General features: G+C 27.6%; 4 protein-coding genes across 9 annotated transcripts in view; 1 reads left to right on the forward strand and 3 right to left on the reverse strand.

The window, feature by feature from the left end:
* Positions 1–1,461: 1,461 nt before the first annotated feature.
* On the reverse strand, positions 1,462–5,523 carry LOC122635155 (protein arginine N-methyltransferase 1). Its single transcript, XM_043825025.1, has 8 exons — positions 5,265–5,523; positions 4,693–5,034; positions 3,868–4,037; positions 3,614–3,769; positions 3,270–3,457; positions 2,933–3,159; positions 2,481–2,840; positions 1,462–2,398 (listed from the first exon to the last, which is right to left on the reverse strand). The coding sequence occupies exons 1-8, from the start codon at positions 5,275–5,277 to the stop codon at positions 2,289–2,291; spliced, it is 1,566 nt and encodes a 521-aa protein (XP_043680960.1). The 5' UTR covers positions 5,278–5,523; the 3' UTR covers positions 1,462–2,288.
* Positions 5,524–5,685: 162 nt separating this feature from the next.
* LOC122635158 (pyruvate dehydrogenase E1 component subunit beta, mitochondrial) lies at positions 5,686–7,579 on the forward strand. Of its 2 annotated transcripts, none has more exons than XM_043825034.1 (5): positions 5,686–5,845; positions 5,965–6,027; positions 6,410–6,616; positions 6,694–7,324; positions 7,418–7,579. In XM_043825034.1, the coding sequence occupies exons 1-5, from the start codon at positions 5,837–5,839 to the stop codon at positions 7,564–7,566; spliced, it is 1,059 nt and encodes a 352-aa protein (XP_043680969.1). In that variant the 5' UTR covers positions 5,686–5,836; the 3' UTR covers positions 7,567–7,579. The 2 variants fall into 2 exon arrangements, with proteins under 2 accessions (XP_043680969.1, XP_043680968.1); XM_043825033.1 differs by having other exon boundaries at positions 5,715–5,885.
* A 401-nt stretch (positions 7,580–7,980) lies between these two features.
* On the reverse strand, positions 7,981–9,978 carry LOC122635156 (acidic fibroblast growth factor intracellular-binding protein). 4 transcript variants are annotated; one of them, XM_043825030.1, is made up of 6 exons: positions 9,733–9,977; positions 9,456–9,657; positions 9,159–9,386; positions 8,832–9,059; positions 8,511–8,765; positions 7,981–8,438 (listed from the first exon to the last, which is right to left on the reverse strand). In XM_043825030.1, the coding sequence occupies exons 1-6, from the start codon at positions 9,815–9,817 to the stop codon at positions 8,360–8,362; spliced, it is 1,077 nt and encodes a 358-aa protein (XP_043680965.1). In that variant the 5' UTR covers positions 9,818–9,977; the 3' UTR covers positions 7,981–8,359. The 4 variants fall into 4 exon arrangements, with proteins under 4 accessions (XP_043680965.1, XP_043680962.1, XP_043680964.1 ...); XM_043825027.1 differs by having other exon boundaries at positions 8,832–9,386; positions 9,733–9,978; XM_043825029.1 differs by having other exon boundaries at positions 9,456–9,978.
* Positions 9,979–15,563: 5,585 nt separating this feature from the next.
* LOC122635157 (growth/differentiation factor 8) overlaps positions 15,564–16,362 on the reverse strand; it is a 13,844-nt gene continuing 13,045 nt past the window's right edge. For both annotated transcript variants that reach the window (XM_043825032.1, XM_043825031.1), the window contains exon 4: positions 15,564–16,107. In XM_043825032.1, coding sequence (XP_043680967.1) covers positions 15,955–16,107 — 153 coding nt within the window. In that variant the 3' untranslated portion in view covers positions 15,564–15,954. The remainder of the gene's footprint in view (positions 16,108–16,362) is intronic.

Here is a 16,362-nt window from a genome sequence, read left to right on the forward strand (position 1 = left end):
ATAATACTACCTTATTTTTCTTTTTATTTTTTTATTAAAAGTAAAGCTGTGAGAGTTTTGTACTTAGTATTAAAAAGTGATGCTTGAGGCTATATAGAATATACATTGTGTGTATGAAACATTAATTTAAAATGCAAAGTTCCATATTAACAAGTTTATCTCATATTTCATATTAGATATGCCTTCCTAATTTTTTATTCAGTAAATATAAAAATCATATTAAAAATTTGTAATATAGTATAAGTATTTAAGATTTTAAATTCGGAAGACTATATGTAACATTAAATGATATATGAACTGAAAAGCACAGTGTCTATATATACAATTAGCATTAACATTTTCTTAGAATTAAATAGAATCTTGAATAGTAGTATAGGCATAGAAACAAGTATAATGGATGTAATTACACATGTATAATCAAACAGGTGATTAAAAGATATTCTCAAGTGTAAATTTACTAATAATGAACTGAGAAATAATTCTTTATAATATGCAATTAATGACTAAATAAGTATAAAACAAAACTTATATTTTATATCTTCGAATTTCCTTTCAACATTTATTTCTCTCTCTGTGAGAGATTCTTATATTATATTATAAATACAAATATAGAATATTAATTATCATACTATATTTCTTAAAGTATATATTATTATTAAAAAGGAATAGTTTGGTCTAAAATTGCAATTATGGAGATATTGTATATGAAAGTTTATAAATATTACAGAATCTTGGCACTATTTGTACAAATAACAAATGTACATTACAATTACAATTATATATTTACTTTCTGTTTTTTCATTATACTTGCTTTTAAGCTGGAACTATAAACATCTACATCTAACTAAAGTTATATTATCAATACTATTAAAGGTGAAAATGTATAATAGTTTATTTCTAGAACAAACATAATAAAAAAAGAATAAAAAGATTTGTAAATCTCATTGTAGCAATATTTATTTTTTTGTTCTTTTTTTTTTCTTGTATTCTGATATATAAGATGTATGTCAAGAAATATATTTTACAGAGTTGTCTTGATATTAAATTATATCTATAAATAACAGCACATAATATGTATATTTAAGCATTAATAATGAAATACAAGTTTAATTGCAGATTCCTGATCTAATCTTAATCTTTCCATTCTATTTTATAATTATGAAATATTAATAACTTTTATTAAATAATATTTTCCAGGAGTATTATATATATATATATATATATATATATATATATATATATATATATGTATATAATTTTAATTTCGTTGAAGAAAAATTGTAGCATAGTATATTGCAATAAGATCATATTAATTGTTTCATAATGCCTAAAATAGTAACTTCGATTTATTACTTAAATTTTGTTTGTTAAATTTTAATATTTGTAATAGAATATAATGTTGTTGTTTAAATGAATTATTAATTTTATAGATAGGCATGTAATATTTTTTATATAGTATGTTACCTAACAATTTTCACGAAAGAAGATATTGAAATAGACCTAAAAGTTTTCATGCAAATTTTATTACATGTTAAATGCTATTAAAAAATATTTTACTTTAATTCTACCTTACTTAATCTTTGTGATAATATTATTATATCATTACAATTACTAAAAGTAACTTTATAGCAAATGTATAATAGTTCGAAAAAATAATGGTCCACAAGAATAAAGCTAAGGCATATAAGGTGGTAGAATTAAGCAATGCTTAATATACTAACAGTTCATATATATATATATATATATATATATATATATATATATATATTATTAGTAGAACTGTTATTTAAACTGTAATCTAATTATTATATCTAATGAAAAACTAAGGCCACTCATTTTCGTTATTTTGGTTTTCTTGATTCTGTTATTTTAGAAGGATATTTACTTGTGTTTATGATGAATCTAGTTTAATTGCATGACTATTTTTTGTTTAAGCGTACAATGTTATGAGAATTTTTCCTTCTCTTAATTTCAGAATCAATAAAATTAAATAGAATTGTGCTTTTCTAATATATATGAAATTATTTTATGCAATACAATCCATAATGGAATGTATAAATTGTTTAAAACAGAAGTTTTAAAACATGTTCTAAGATGGCAGTGACTCCTAGATGATATCTAAACATCATTATTTTTGTTATTGTATGCATGTATTAAAAACTGAAAAAAAAGGAAAAAAAAGGAGAAAAAAAAAACAAGAAAAAAGTTGGATAAATACACTAAGAATATTAATTCGATAAAAATACAAATTTTTGAATAAACTTGTAATGCAAAAGCATATATTATATCTAATCCATATAATAAACTTGACTAATATCTTTGATATGGATGGTAATGATTAAACCACGAACATCTTTGACATGCCTGCGACATATCAATTTACCACTTAAAATTTCACCTATAACAATGATTTTATATTATTTTTTTTCTAATCTTGCGATTTATAATGTTAGAAATATGTATATCAATTTCGATCTTACCTTCAGTTATGCTAATAGGTTCTTTTAAAGAAAATACTGTTTGTTTCCAGTGCGTGGGTAAAGCATTTGGACCAGTACTAAAACTGACAGAATTTTCTAAATCAAAAAATACATCAAAGTAACCAATTATTGCAGTCAATGATCCAGTTTTCTTCACAATTAAGTTGAAAGGCGCTGAGAAATTCACACAATCTGTAGTGACTGTATATAAGTCAAATGTTTGAATCTCAGCAGCAGTAGTTATAATATATTCAGACCTACAAATTTCTATGCTTGGTTCTCTCAAAACTTCACCTTTCATACAGCTCATTTTGAAACCATAGACATTGGACCAATAATCAATCAAATCTACATATCTTTCTAAAAATTAATTCATCTTTCTTACTTCCTTGTATAAACTCAAAAATATTAGGAAAATGAATATCAATTAAAAATAGTACCGTATTACTTACGTGTATCTCCACTTCCAACTATACTCATTGAACATCTATTTGGCATTAATATACCATTAGCAACTAAATAATGATCCCTTGCATAAATGACTGTATCTAACATTCCTTCAAATAACAAAAAATATCCCATCCATTCAGAAATAATTGCATCTACTTTTTCTTCTTCAAGTGTAATATCTTCTAAGCGGCCTTTTTTTAATGTAATAATGTTATCTAGATTGTTTTCTCTGCAACAGATATGAGCTTAAGATTAACACATGTTTAAATTTTTATCCAATATCTTATGAATGTAAAAAAATAAAATTTATATTTTATTTGTTTTATCCATTAAAGATACCTTACAATATCCATAGCATGATATATTACATCAGACTGATCAACACTGATAACTTTGCGACAACCAGACTTTGCTGCAAACATAGACAGGATACCTGTTCCACAACCTACATCCAACATTATACAGTTACTAAATCTAATGGAATTTGTAAACAGTGCGTCACGATAACTCTCCGTTCGTATTTTATCCTGTATAAAAGATATGACATTATTTATATATTATATATATTTATATCTATATATATATATGTTGTTTATATTATTTATATAGTATCTTACACAGAAGATATTTTATACAAAATATAATATACTATAATATAAATTATATAAAACATATATACATACTGTCAACATTTCATGATGAATGGCAAAATGACTATATGTATTAAAATATCCTTCATCTGTGCGCGAATTGCGCTTTTTATCAATTATTTCCTCTATATTTTCTTGTTCATCATCCAAAACTAATTTTTGTGCCTTTTCTATCATTTCGTTTACTTGCTGAAATAGTATTAATATATTAATTTGAATCTCTTTATAAGAATATATCTAGCATGATAAAAAAAATCATATACAATACAATGATCACATCTTGATACCTGTTTAGCTAAAAAGCATGCTAATTCACGTTGTTCTAGTTGTGCTTTAAGTGTCTGAATCGTCCTTTGCAGTTCAGCAAAATGTGCTTCCGATAAAGTAACGCACCCATTTTCTGAATTTACAGTGTAACTAATAGTGTTTACAGGTTTGTTTTCTAAATCTTCGATATCTTAAAGAAGAAAAAAAAAATATTTGTACAGACATATGCATGTATATGTGTACATGCACACGTCGCGTAAAACGTTATCATTCAAAATTATTAAGTGAGAATTTAATATTTGTAAGAATTAATGAAAAAATTATTTAAGAAATATTGTGTTTAGCATATTAGCAATAAACATACGTACTAGCATTGCATAAAAATAATTAAATTATCCAATATTTTTCACTTATTAGTAGCAGTACACATAGAAGCATGTTCTGAGAACTATCCATTTTATTAACATTGTTAATCTCACCTGATATTATGCCAATTAATATCAGAATTATGTCGAATTTATATAACATAATTTGGTACATATTTGTATAACATTTGCATGCATCATTTTCCTATACATATAATATATTATATCAAATCTATGATTGATTAATTAACATTGAAATGTTGGCAAATACATTGTTTATTGCTTGTGTAATATTAGTACGTTAACTATACATAGCACACTGCATAAGATGCTACTATATCACATTGAAACATATAAACAGATATATAATAGAGTTACAATTTTACAGATCAAATTACAAACGACTGCTATACATTAATTTTGATTTTAATATACAATTAGCCAACAACATACTGACATTATAGATTCTTTATAACTTACCATACATTAACAATGGATCATCTTCTATAACAGGATATAAATATTCATCGTCCTGCCAATCTTTTATACATAAAGTATTTAATTGTTCAGGTTGAATGTTCTTTTGACGAATAAAATTGATCAATTTTATATACGAATATGAATCGAGAGAATGCTTTGTTATAAAATTTCTTAAAGCAAAATTATGAAGCACTTCAAGATGCTTCAATGCATTTGTTATTCCATCTGTAGTATCCTTACAAAAAAGACATATAATAGTTTGAATATCCTCATTAGTTTCACTCCAATCATCACCACTATCTGCATCACTAGTTTCATCCATTTCAATATCTGGCATTATTTCTGTCAAGAATAAAATAAAAACAATAAAAAATAATTATTCTATATACAAATAAAATATAATAATCTTAACAATACTATTGGTATTTCGAGGCTGTCATTACATATGTATAGAAAGGTTTTACATGTAAAAAGAAATCTAAAAATGACATAAAATTATAATGATTACGTCAAGTATGACCAAATCAAGAAAATATTAAACTTTAATAATCAAATATATACTAATTCTATACCTTGTTCTGTCATGATAAAGATTATAATATTATTGATGCTCACGATGTTTTATACATAATATTGTACATAATGCTTTTTTTAGGTTAGAAAATCTATGCGACACACGAACTATGTTTTTATAAGATTAGCGACAAAACATCATATTCAATTGTTTTAAATTCAAGCATGAAATATAGCAAACAGAAACAGTATTAAATAGAGTGGGTACTGTCGTATATCTTCGGATAAAATTGGTTTAGGGTCACAATTAGTAACTTTTGATTACACATGTTGGAATCAAAAACAATTCCCTACATGTTCTTAACAATCACTGATTATTCGTTTTCAAATCATTGGTATCGTTTTACGAACACATCTACGTATTTCATAAGTATCGGCCCTATGGCGACCTTGGCTTCATTAATACATGCATTACGTTCATGTTTCTGGTGGAGTAGTGAAAAAATAATTGGAATCCTGATTTAGAGACCCCCGACGAAAGACACGAGGTGCAAGACGAACGTATAACGATCGTGACAATAGTCAGTGCTGTCCCACTCGAGCTCGTTTGTTCCATTTAGAAGGCCTAATAATGCTTACGGTAAATACAAGACTTCGACAAGGCACACATGATTCAAGTAGTAAGAAACATTTGACGTCAGCTATTTGAATAACGAAAGTATTTCACTAATCATTGTTCTTTTTTTTTTCTTTTTTTAGACGGCTTTGAGAGGGATCGCACGACGATCGTTTTCGACATCAAAATGTGCGCCAGCACAACAGGTTCATTATTTCTTTCATATTTTACATATTGTTAAAACATAACCTTCAATTTACGTTTAAGATGTCTTTATATTTAAAGATATCTCGTATATCGCTAAAACTACAGCTATTTTAATTGTAGGACTCTTTTCCGTAATAATTCTAACGATAACAGTTTTGAAATTTGTTATTTATGTAAATAATGATTATCTAACAGTATTGCCTGTCCAAGGACAGGGAAGGTCACACATTTTTATTTCCAACGATGTAACGTTCATTTTGCGCTGATAAAAGAACTCCTTAGATTCCTTTGGATGTTATAACTGATATGCTAGCTTTATGCTCAAAACATTTTCATTTATTCAAGTTATATTAATATATTTATATAATCATGTATTTATAGATGACTGTAAGAGATGCTTTGAATTCTGCCCTGGATGAAGAGATGGAAAGAGATGAGAAAGTATTTTTACTTGGAGAGGAAGTAGCACTTTATGATGGAGCATACAAAGTTTCTAGAGGTCTTTGGAAAAAGTATGGGGATAAACGTGTCATTGATACACCAATCACAGAAGCTGGTTTTGCTGGTATTGCTGTTGGTGCTGCAATGGTAAGTAATTATTTTATATAATTTGTACAGGCATAAGATGTTTTTTATTTTCATTTGATTCTAATTAAATTTAATAGGCTGGCCTTCGACCGATTTGCGAATTTATGACTTTCAATTTTGCTATGCAAGCAATCGATCAAATAATTAACTCTGCTGCTAAAACCTTTTATATGTCTGCGGGAAAGGTTAATATACCTATTGTTTTTCGTGGTCCAAATGGTGCAGCTGCAGGTGTAGCAGCTCAACATTCTCAGTGTTTTGGTGCTTGGTATAGTCATTGTCCTGGTTTAAAAGTGGTTTCGCCTTATAATAGTGAAGATGCGAAAGGTTTATTAAAAGCTGCTATAAGAGATCCTGATCCAGTTGTTGTACTGGAAAATGAGATCCTTTATGGAGTTCAGTATCCTATGTCTGACCAAGCTTTGGATAAAGATTTCCTTTTACCTATAGGTAAAGCAAAAATAGAACGTGTTGGAAATCATGTTACTTTAGTAGCACATTCCAAGGCTGTTGAACAAGCTCTTGAAGCAGCTAATGAACTTGCTGGAAAGGGAATAGAAGCAGAAGTAATCAATCTTCGTTCCCTTAGACCATTAGATATAGATACTATTGTGCAATCTATAGTGAAAACAAATCATTGTGTTACCGTAGAGCAGGGTTGGCCACAATGTGGCATAGGAGCAGAAATTAGTGCAAGAATCTCTGAAAGTAAGTTTCATTTTCCATATCTACATTTAGTTTTAATTGATATTAAATATTTAATGTATATTGATACATTTTTTTTTCTTTTTATCTTTATAGGTGAGGCCTTTTATCATTTAGATGCACCAGTAATCCGTGTTACAGGTGCTGATGTTCCTATGCCATATGCTAAAAGTTTGGAAATAGCAGCTTTACCACAAGGCGGCGATGTAGTATTTGCTGTAAATAAATTATTAGGGGTAGAGTAGTAAACGGTAGAAATATTTAGGTACAATTAATATCCTTTAATTCTTTTCCTTTTCCTTTATATTGAACTTTTAGTGTCTCCTTACTTTAAAATTTTTATGCGTAAACAAATACGTATAATAAGTACAAAGCTAGAAGACAAATAGAACAATTATTCAGCGAAAGATCAATTTGATGAACATCTTTTCAATGTTCAAGATATGGATTTTAAACAAAATTAATTACAACACACATTAATTTAATGATTACAGGGATTAATAAATTATACAATCTTTATACAAATATGCATAAGGTTTCAGTAAATATTTAAACAATGAACGATATACACATAATAATATATTCTTGAAAAATACAATCACATTAAATATTTATAAAATCAATTGTAGGATAATATATTATTTATTGAATGATATATATTCTTCAATGTTAAATTGTGCTATTATATTTAAATTATGCTTTGCAGTTTCTTTTTATCTCTTTTTTACATGTGGAAGTATTATCTGAAAATCTTTATTATATAATATGTTTGTAAATATGAGAAATACGAATATACTGCCATATTTGAAATTGCAAATTGCCTTTGCTTAATGAGTTTGGCTATAACACATAAATATACCAAACTCTTGTAAACCATTGATATAAAACCACATCAACATGCTGCATTTGCTTATTTATTACAAAGAAGTAATAAATTGTTATATACATATCACTAATTTGTCTTTCGCTTCTGTATTTTTTACATGTTTAAATATTTATCACATTTACTTTGTTTGTTATTTCAGTGTTGGTTGTTAGTCATGTGTGATACATACGTAATAAGCAACATGTTACGACTGTCATGTAGCGTTCAAATGCATCTCTAATTTCAATTTCTCTACAAAAAAAGTATTTTTCAATTATAGAAAAGTTTTGCATTTACAGAAAGTTCAATGATAAATATTCATACCTTAACACATCCATATCCAATGCACACTGCGTATACACAGATAAAAAATTTCTAAGATCAGTATGTGACCAATTAACTTGCTTCCATGGTTCTATGCACCTTTCAACTAATTCTAAAAAGAAAAATCTTAATTCTCTAGATCTATGCAGATTACAGCCTATTCCTAAGATAGCTCTTGAGTAAGAACGGAAATTTGTATCAACCTCTTGATATGAACGTTCGAGTAACATGGGTTTAAGTTTGATACACACCAAGCTAAAAAACATTCATTTATAATATTACATAATATACATTTTGTATAATAATCATGTTATAACTTACTGTTTGTGATGTTTATCATTTTCTAATAGTACTCTACATTCTGCAAGTTCTACCAAGAATTCTCTGTCAAGATCTGTATCAAAATATTCTGATCCAACACATCGATAAGTCCATGCTACCATCATACTATTTGCACAATGATACAAATCAGGAAACGTTAAAAATTGCAATTTCCTTTTGCTCATTTCAAATCTGAGACAAGCTATGAATACTACTGCTGCATAACGTCTGTACATTTTTAAATATATATATATATATATAAAATTATATACATATAAAATCCTGTTAAAAATAATATTGTTAAAAATAAAATTAATCTCTATGTACTTAGCAAGATCTTCAGAAAGTAGAAAATGTTGTCTGATATTAGTAACTAGAGAGCCAGGTAAATCTTCAACGACTTTGAAAACTCTTTTGACATTATCATACTGTCTACGACAGCTTTTTAAAGTAACTCCAGTCTTTTCAGATACTTCATCCATGTCTTTTCTACTTTTTGATGTTAACTTTTTTCCTAGTAGTTCTCGAACAACAATATCATCAAATTCATAGTACCTAAAAACATTTAAACTATGACAATTTTTATCCTATGATACATAAGTAAATAAAAAATCATTTTCTTACATTTCAATAAGCATTTGACTAGTTTGAGGTTCTATTTGAAATGCCAGTTGTTCGGTAGCAAGTTTTGTAGGAGTATGAAGTAATTTTTCCAACAAAGCATATGTACGATAATGATCAAGAACATCGGAAGCAACTAAATCTAGAGGAGCATTAGTTTGCATACAAATTCCACGCTGTTGTAAAATATTAACTGCATCACTGGCTGTTAAAGAAATATTGGTAAAGTATTTGAAAACATCGGTACGTATAATACAAATATAATAAATAAAAGACTTACAAGAGTGCCCATCAACCCATAGTTGATAAATTTCAGGATCAACGAGAGTATAATTACTAACAAAAACATCAACTTCGGACATCATTGCGGAGGTTATGTTCAGACATCTATGACGTTACATTCCATATATTTATTATCATTAATTATTTATTTTAGACTATATTCAATGCATTTATCATTTTTTTTTTCTCTGAATACTGCATATTTTCCAATATCTATTAATTTCTTTCAAATATGAAATATTAGACAAATGACAGTCACAGATTAACAAATTTTATGAACAATTATTTATTTATTTATTTATTTTATTAACACATTACATTAATATTTCGTTATCATAATCCTCATTATTTGTATTCATATATTATATGACATATACATATATATATATACATACACACACACTCGTACACATGTATATACGCCAATTCTCTTCGATCCCTAGAAAATACGATTATCGAATTTGCGAGGGTTCGTTTCGATAATCGAAACATGAATAACATGTCTACTACCGGTTTCGCGTGGACGATCGTATCGTGGATAATGCTAATCAATATTTTGCTTATCTCTTTCCGTCTATATATATTAATAATGAATTCATTGTTAAATTGGTATAATGAGATAAAGCTTTTTAAAAAAAAATAAATTCCGATCGAATTATTCGTGTGTTACTATATATACATGTGTGTTTTTTTTAACGGTAACAACGAACTCTCATGCCGAACTTTACGCGCGCGTTTCACATATCATGAGGAGTTTAACAGTGCTTAAAGAAGAAAGTGATAATAAAAAAAGTGAAAGTGTACGTTAACATCATATCGACATCGACATCGACATTGACATTGCTTCGTCGAAGAACATTGGATATGTATGTAAGTACATCTGTAAAGATATATATATACATATCAATATACGCGCACTGTAAGTTCGCCGGTTATCTCTATCAAAATGTGAGTTATTGTTGTAATCAGAAACATATCTAGGGTGGGGCAAGCCGAGCATGTGCTTTGGTCGCTAATATTAAGAGAGGGGAATGTGAAAAAGTCGAAAGAAACAGTGTCGGTTGAGAAAAATTAATTTTGAGAAAACTCGATAAGAAATGAATTTAAGAGAAGCAAAGTCGTAATTAAAAAAAAGAAAAGGAAAAGAAAAACATGGAATTGGAATGATATGTATGTATGGAGAATGAAGACAGAAGGTATTACGCAGTTTCTGCGCTTAACCTAGGCACTGTTAACGCTATATACGTGTTTGATTGCGATGGAATTTCTTAGTAGCTATTTTCGTGGAGTCCAAGAGCAAAATTTAACGATGGAACCGTAATCGTTCGAAAATTGATTCCTGTTCGTACGAATTCTCCTTTATATATATATATATATATATATATATATATATATATATAAAACGAGAAGTAAGACAATTAATTCGTGTATACACACGTGTATATAAATATCATATATTTTGTCAGGTTTTAATTGTTTTACATTAACTATTTCTATTGGCTTATTTCTTTTTTTTTTTTTTTTAGATATCAAAGTTACAGAGTGATTTTAAATACGCTTCTTTCTTTCGATTTATTTTCTATTAAATATGTTTATTAATCAATTCATAGTAAATATTTTTCGTAAGATAAATGATCGGCATAATATATGAATATTTGGCTCACTCTAAATAATCAAGTATTAATGATATTTCATTACAAATATTGATTAAATATTTAAAAATATTGACGGCCCTTTGACGATAAACAGTAAACTTTGATTAATAAACAGCAGTCTTTTGAATATGCTTTCAGACGACGAGTTGATAAAGAGATCTATTTAAATAAAAACATTATCTTTATATCGTATTATACTTAATATTACTAAAAGGACGTACATTTCGTTTTGATCCTTGCGTATAGTGTTAGCACGTTGTTGCGATTGTACTTCTTTTGTTTGTCTTTTTTTCTTCTCTCTCTCTCTTTCTCTCAGTTTCTTTCTTTTTTCTCTCTCTTTCTCTTTCGCTCTCGTTGTTTCTCTATTTCTCTGGGCGTTTCTCTATTCTCTCTTTCGCCGAGAGGATTCTGTCCTTCGCAGAGAGGAGGAAGGAAACGCTCCAGGAAATTCATTTGCAGAGACGTGGCACTACGCGGCAAAACACGAATGATATATTTACATGGCGCCGAGGGAGAGAAACCGGCGAGATGGATTTACTCGAGAGAGCTTTATCGAGCGTTACGAGCTACCGTGCACGACGTATAAAGCGTACCTTTCGAGAAGGAGAAAGGGATTCGAATAGATAGATAGATAAATAGATAGATGGATAGATAGATGGATAGATGGATAGATAGATAGATAAAGAGAGAAAAGAGAGAGAGAGAAAAAGAGAGAATTAGGGTTCTAATTTCTAATACAAGATATTTAACGAGAATTTTATTTTCTTATTTTATTTATTTAGTTTTTAGATAGATAGATGGATAGATAAAGAGAGAAGAAAGAGAGAAAGGGAGAATTAGGCTTCTAATTTCTAATATAAGATATTTAACGAGAATTATATTTTCTCATTTTATTTATTTAGCTTTTAGATAAATAGATAAATAGATGAATAGATAGATAGATAGATAGATAGGTAGAGAAAGAGAGATAGAGGATTACTATTTGTACTACTTTGTAATATGAGATTATTAATGAGGATCATCTTGAAGCTTATTTATTCAGGTTTTAGATAGATAGAAAGATAAATAGATAGATACAGAGAGGGGGGGGGAGGAGATGTTTTAATGATCTAATTTCTCTGTTCTAATTTACAATATGTTCGAAAGAAAGAACATATTAACATGATTTTTATTGAAAATTATCTTCTAATTTTATTTATTTACTTTTTAAATATATAGATAAATAAATCGGATATGTAGATAGAAAAAGGGGATTCCTGTTTTAATACGTTTGTATACCTGTCTCGAACGATCTTTTATTTTATTTTTTTTTTTTTTCATTTTTTTATTCTTTAAGTAATTCCATTTTTTTTGTTTCTTTTTCTTTCTCTCTTTCTCTTTTTTATAATCTTCTTCGAAGATTTAAATTTAATATGTTTAGGAAGGAAAAGAAAAAAGAGATTCATTAATATAACATTTTTAATCAGAATCATATTTATTTGGAGTTTCTTGTTTTATTTATTAAATATTATATACGTACATAGTTAAAAAAGAAGAGATCTTTTCTTTCATTCATCTTTGACAATGTCTCAAAGATTTGAAATTGTACACATTTAGGAAAAAGTATAAAGAAGAATATTTTAATATGAAATATTCCAATTAATATGATATTTAATACGTTAATATGAAAGATCATCTTTTTTCTTTTCTTTTTTTTTTTTTCCTTTATGAAATACATATAATATGAAAAAAGATATCTCTTGATTTTTAAGCAAATGAGATCGTAAATATTGTGTACATACATATATGTATCGTATATATTTTCGAGCGAGAAAAATAGAGGCATATGGAAAGATATCGACGTTGAAAATTTCTTGGGGGAGGGCATAAAAATGAAAAGGGGAAAAAAAAAGAAAGTGGAAAGAAAAGAAAAAGAAAAATGTTTCACCTTGACATTGCTCGGTTTTCCTTTACATTTTTCCTATCTTTTTCTCTCTTTCACTCTCTTTTTCTCTCTCTTTCTCACTCCTTCTTTAGATAATGTAAATGTTTTTTGCCTAACTTTTATCGTTATCTATTTTCTATGATAAATGTTATGTTATGTTATTAAACTTGACTTTTCGTCGAGTTTTAGGGTCTAATATAAATAATCACAATCATGCTTATATCTATGGATGCAAGTATATGCATAATGTTTGATGTAACATAAATAGATACAAACATGTACACATACATACATACATATAATATACGACGTATACGATATGCCACGTGGCGTGAAATTCGTATTCCGCACATTGCAGGATACGATTATATTTAAATATAATTGCAATCTCATTGATGTATTCATATAAATACATCTGTGTGTGTGTGTTGATATACTCATTAAGCTTGGAATTTTTTTCATACTTAAAATATAACAAAATTGGATATTATCGAGATAATTAACGACGATGGTAGAATCTTAATAAAATAATTAATATTGCACGAAAACTAACGAATTTACATTACTTTATTTTACATTGTTTTATATATTTAAAAATAAAGGATATAATAATTCTAAGAGTTATCACAAATTCGATTTGCAAAGAGATAGTACATATATTATTGCAGATAAAATTTTATTATTCTAAGAAATCATTTTATCCGATAGTAATTACCTCTTCTCTCTCTCTCTCTCTCTCTCTCTCTCTCTCTCTCCTTCTCTCATTAGTATATATATTTAATATATTAAAACAAAACAAAAAATGCTTAGCTCTGATAAATATTTGCTTAAGAGAATACTGCTGTGGTTTACTTCTTTCCTTTTTTTTCTTTTCTTATTTTTTCTTATCTTTTCTTTTCTTACATTTTCACATTTAATCGTTTCCCTTTGCTTCAACAACGACGATGTCGTTGGAAATATTTTAATTATCTAATTTACAAAATTTACAAAAGCTTTTTTCGTATATATACTTTTGTTTATTATTATTATGATTATTATTATTATTATGATTATTATTATTATTTCTTTTTCTTTTGCTTAATATAATTCAAAAAGGTGAATATATATTTGTGGTAATTGAATTTTGCAGAAGACGAGCAATAATAACGTATTTAATATTACAGATATGTTCCTTAATTATAAAACAATTTCTGAATAAAGATATTGAAAATAATTATTATATATATATATAGTATGTATGTATGTATGTATGTATGTATGCATGTATTGAATGTATATATACACATATATATATACACATAGTGTATAGAAAATAAAATTGAAAATAAAGTTATCGAACGTTATCATTGCTTTTTGTTGTACATACAATCTGCTTACATACATATAATATACACATCACACGTATCGGACACACGAAGGACACATACGCACAGTGTATATATATAAATACATTGTAAACATATACGTATACATATAAAAGTCGTATAAGAAAATACAACAAAAAGATATTCTCACCAGTCGTCCAAAACTTTTCGATCCCAAAGGACTTACTTTCCTAACGTATCTTCTATAATGAGTTGCTACAATATGGCGCAACGAAATTCTTGGTTTAACGTACGTATCATACATTCTTCTCTCTCTCTCTCTCTCTCTCTCTCTCTCTCTCTCTCTCTCTCTCTTACACACACACATTCTCTGTCTAATGTTATCCTACTAATTTCCCATGGCTCTACTGCTAACATTCTCGATTTTACTTAATTGCTAAATGTCTTATTTGAAGACCAATTTTAATCGTTTCTAGAAATTTCTACAAATTCCTTATACTTATATATAGTATGTGTGTGTGTGTGTATATATATTATAGTGTGTGTATTTGTGTATATATTATATATATTTAAGTCCGAAAATTATGTACAACCACGTAGGAAATGATACTTCATTAAAGAATAAGTAAATAATTAAGAATAAAATTGTAGTTTCTTGTGAGACTTAGTTTTTAAGAAGATCGAATTTGAAAATCCGTTTCGCAGATTCGTAAGTTTTCTAATAATAGATTCTTATAGAAATATAGTTACAGATACCTTATATAGGTTCTTCAAGCGTTTCAATTTTTATATTCTTCATTATATAATGTTTCATGAAATATCTTCTTTGTATTTTTTTTTTCTTTTCTCTTATTTTTATTTTTTTTTCTTTCTTAAACCTATTAGTTAACCTCATAAATGCCGCGTACCTCATAAATAGAACATATACATATTTTTACACGAATCGTTTTTTTTTTGGTCTTTTTTTTTGTTTTTTGTTTTTTTGTCGTTTTTATCGTTTGAATTTATCGGAACTAACCCCTTAAAATATTTTATACTTATATTTTGGGACACACCATGTACGTATCTCTTTTTCGTTTGCCTTTATGTTTCCGTTCGAAGAACACTCGTTTCAGAATGGATCTGAAGGAAAATTGGAGAATGCTGCGTATCAAATTCGTTTATATATGTATGTGTTCGAAGATACAACAAAGGAAAGTTTAAGTTTCGGATGGTGTCAGCCATCCGATTCTTTTTCTTGTTTCTCCTATTTTTCTTTTATTTCTTATTCTTCTATTATATTTCTTTGTCTCTTCGTTTATTTGAAATAGTGATGGTCACATACAACCACAAGCCTCGACTACCATGTTTGGTAAGGTTTTCTGCTGTATCGTGTTGTTAGTGTGAACATATAGAAGTTGTATCGCTGAGAGTTGAGTCGGCGAACAACACGGGACGATCTCGTTTCCACGATGTATTGTCTTCCATTTCTGTAAAATGAGGATTATCATTTTTTTTTTTATCTTTTTTGTCTTTCTCCTCTTCTCCAAATTTTTGATGACGTTTCACGCGGAACACGGATTTGTAAATTTGATGGCAATTTCAAAAGATGCTAATGAAAATAATTGTCAAATTTATAATAATATGCGATTCTCGATTAATATATTTTTATTAATGGATCATATTTGAAGATTATTACATTGTTTTTAGAGGATCTTATTTTTCTTTTTCTTTCTTTTTTTTTT

Source organism: Vespula pensylvanica, chromosome 17 (genome assembly GCF_014466175.1).
Source record: "Vespula pensylvanica isolate Volc-1 chromosome 17, ASM1446617v1, whole genome shotgun sequence".
Classification (NCBI taxonomy): Eukaryota; Metazoa; Arthropoda; class Insecta; order Hymenoptera; family Vespidae; genus Vespula; species Vespula pensylvanica.

Coding starts and splice junctions, on each gene's coding strand:
- LOC122635155 (XM_043825025.1), bottom strand. Junction 4,038..4,692: donor TGATCCATTGTTAATGTATG/GTAAGTTATAAA, acceptor TTCTTCTTTAAG/ATATCGAAGATTTAGAAAAC. Junction 3,770..3,867: donor CATGCTTTTTAGCTAAACAG/GTATCAAGATGT, acceptor ATACTATTTCAG/CAAGTAAACGAAATGATAGA.
- LOC122635158 (XM_043825033.1), top strand. Junction 6,028..6,409: donor AATGTGCGCCAGCACAACAG/GTTCATTATTTC, acceptor ATGTATTTATAG/ATGACTGTAAGAGATGCTTT. Junction 7,325..7,417: donor TAGTGCAAGAATCTCTGAAA/GTAAGTTTCATT, acceptor TTATCTTTATAG/GTGAGGCCTTTTATCATTTA.
- LOC122635156 (XM_043825026.1), bottom strand. CDS start 9,817: ATGATGTCCGAAGTTGATGTTTTTGTTAGTAATTATACTCTCGTTGAT. Junction 9,387..9,455: donor AGTCAAATGCTTATTGAAAT/GTAAGAAAATGA, acceptor AAATGTTTTTAG/GTACTATGAATTTGATGATA. Junction 8,766..8,831: donor AATGATAAACATCACAAACA/GTAAGTTATAAC, acceptor AATGTTTTTTAG/CTTGGTGTGTATCAAACTTA.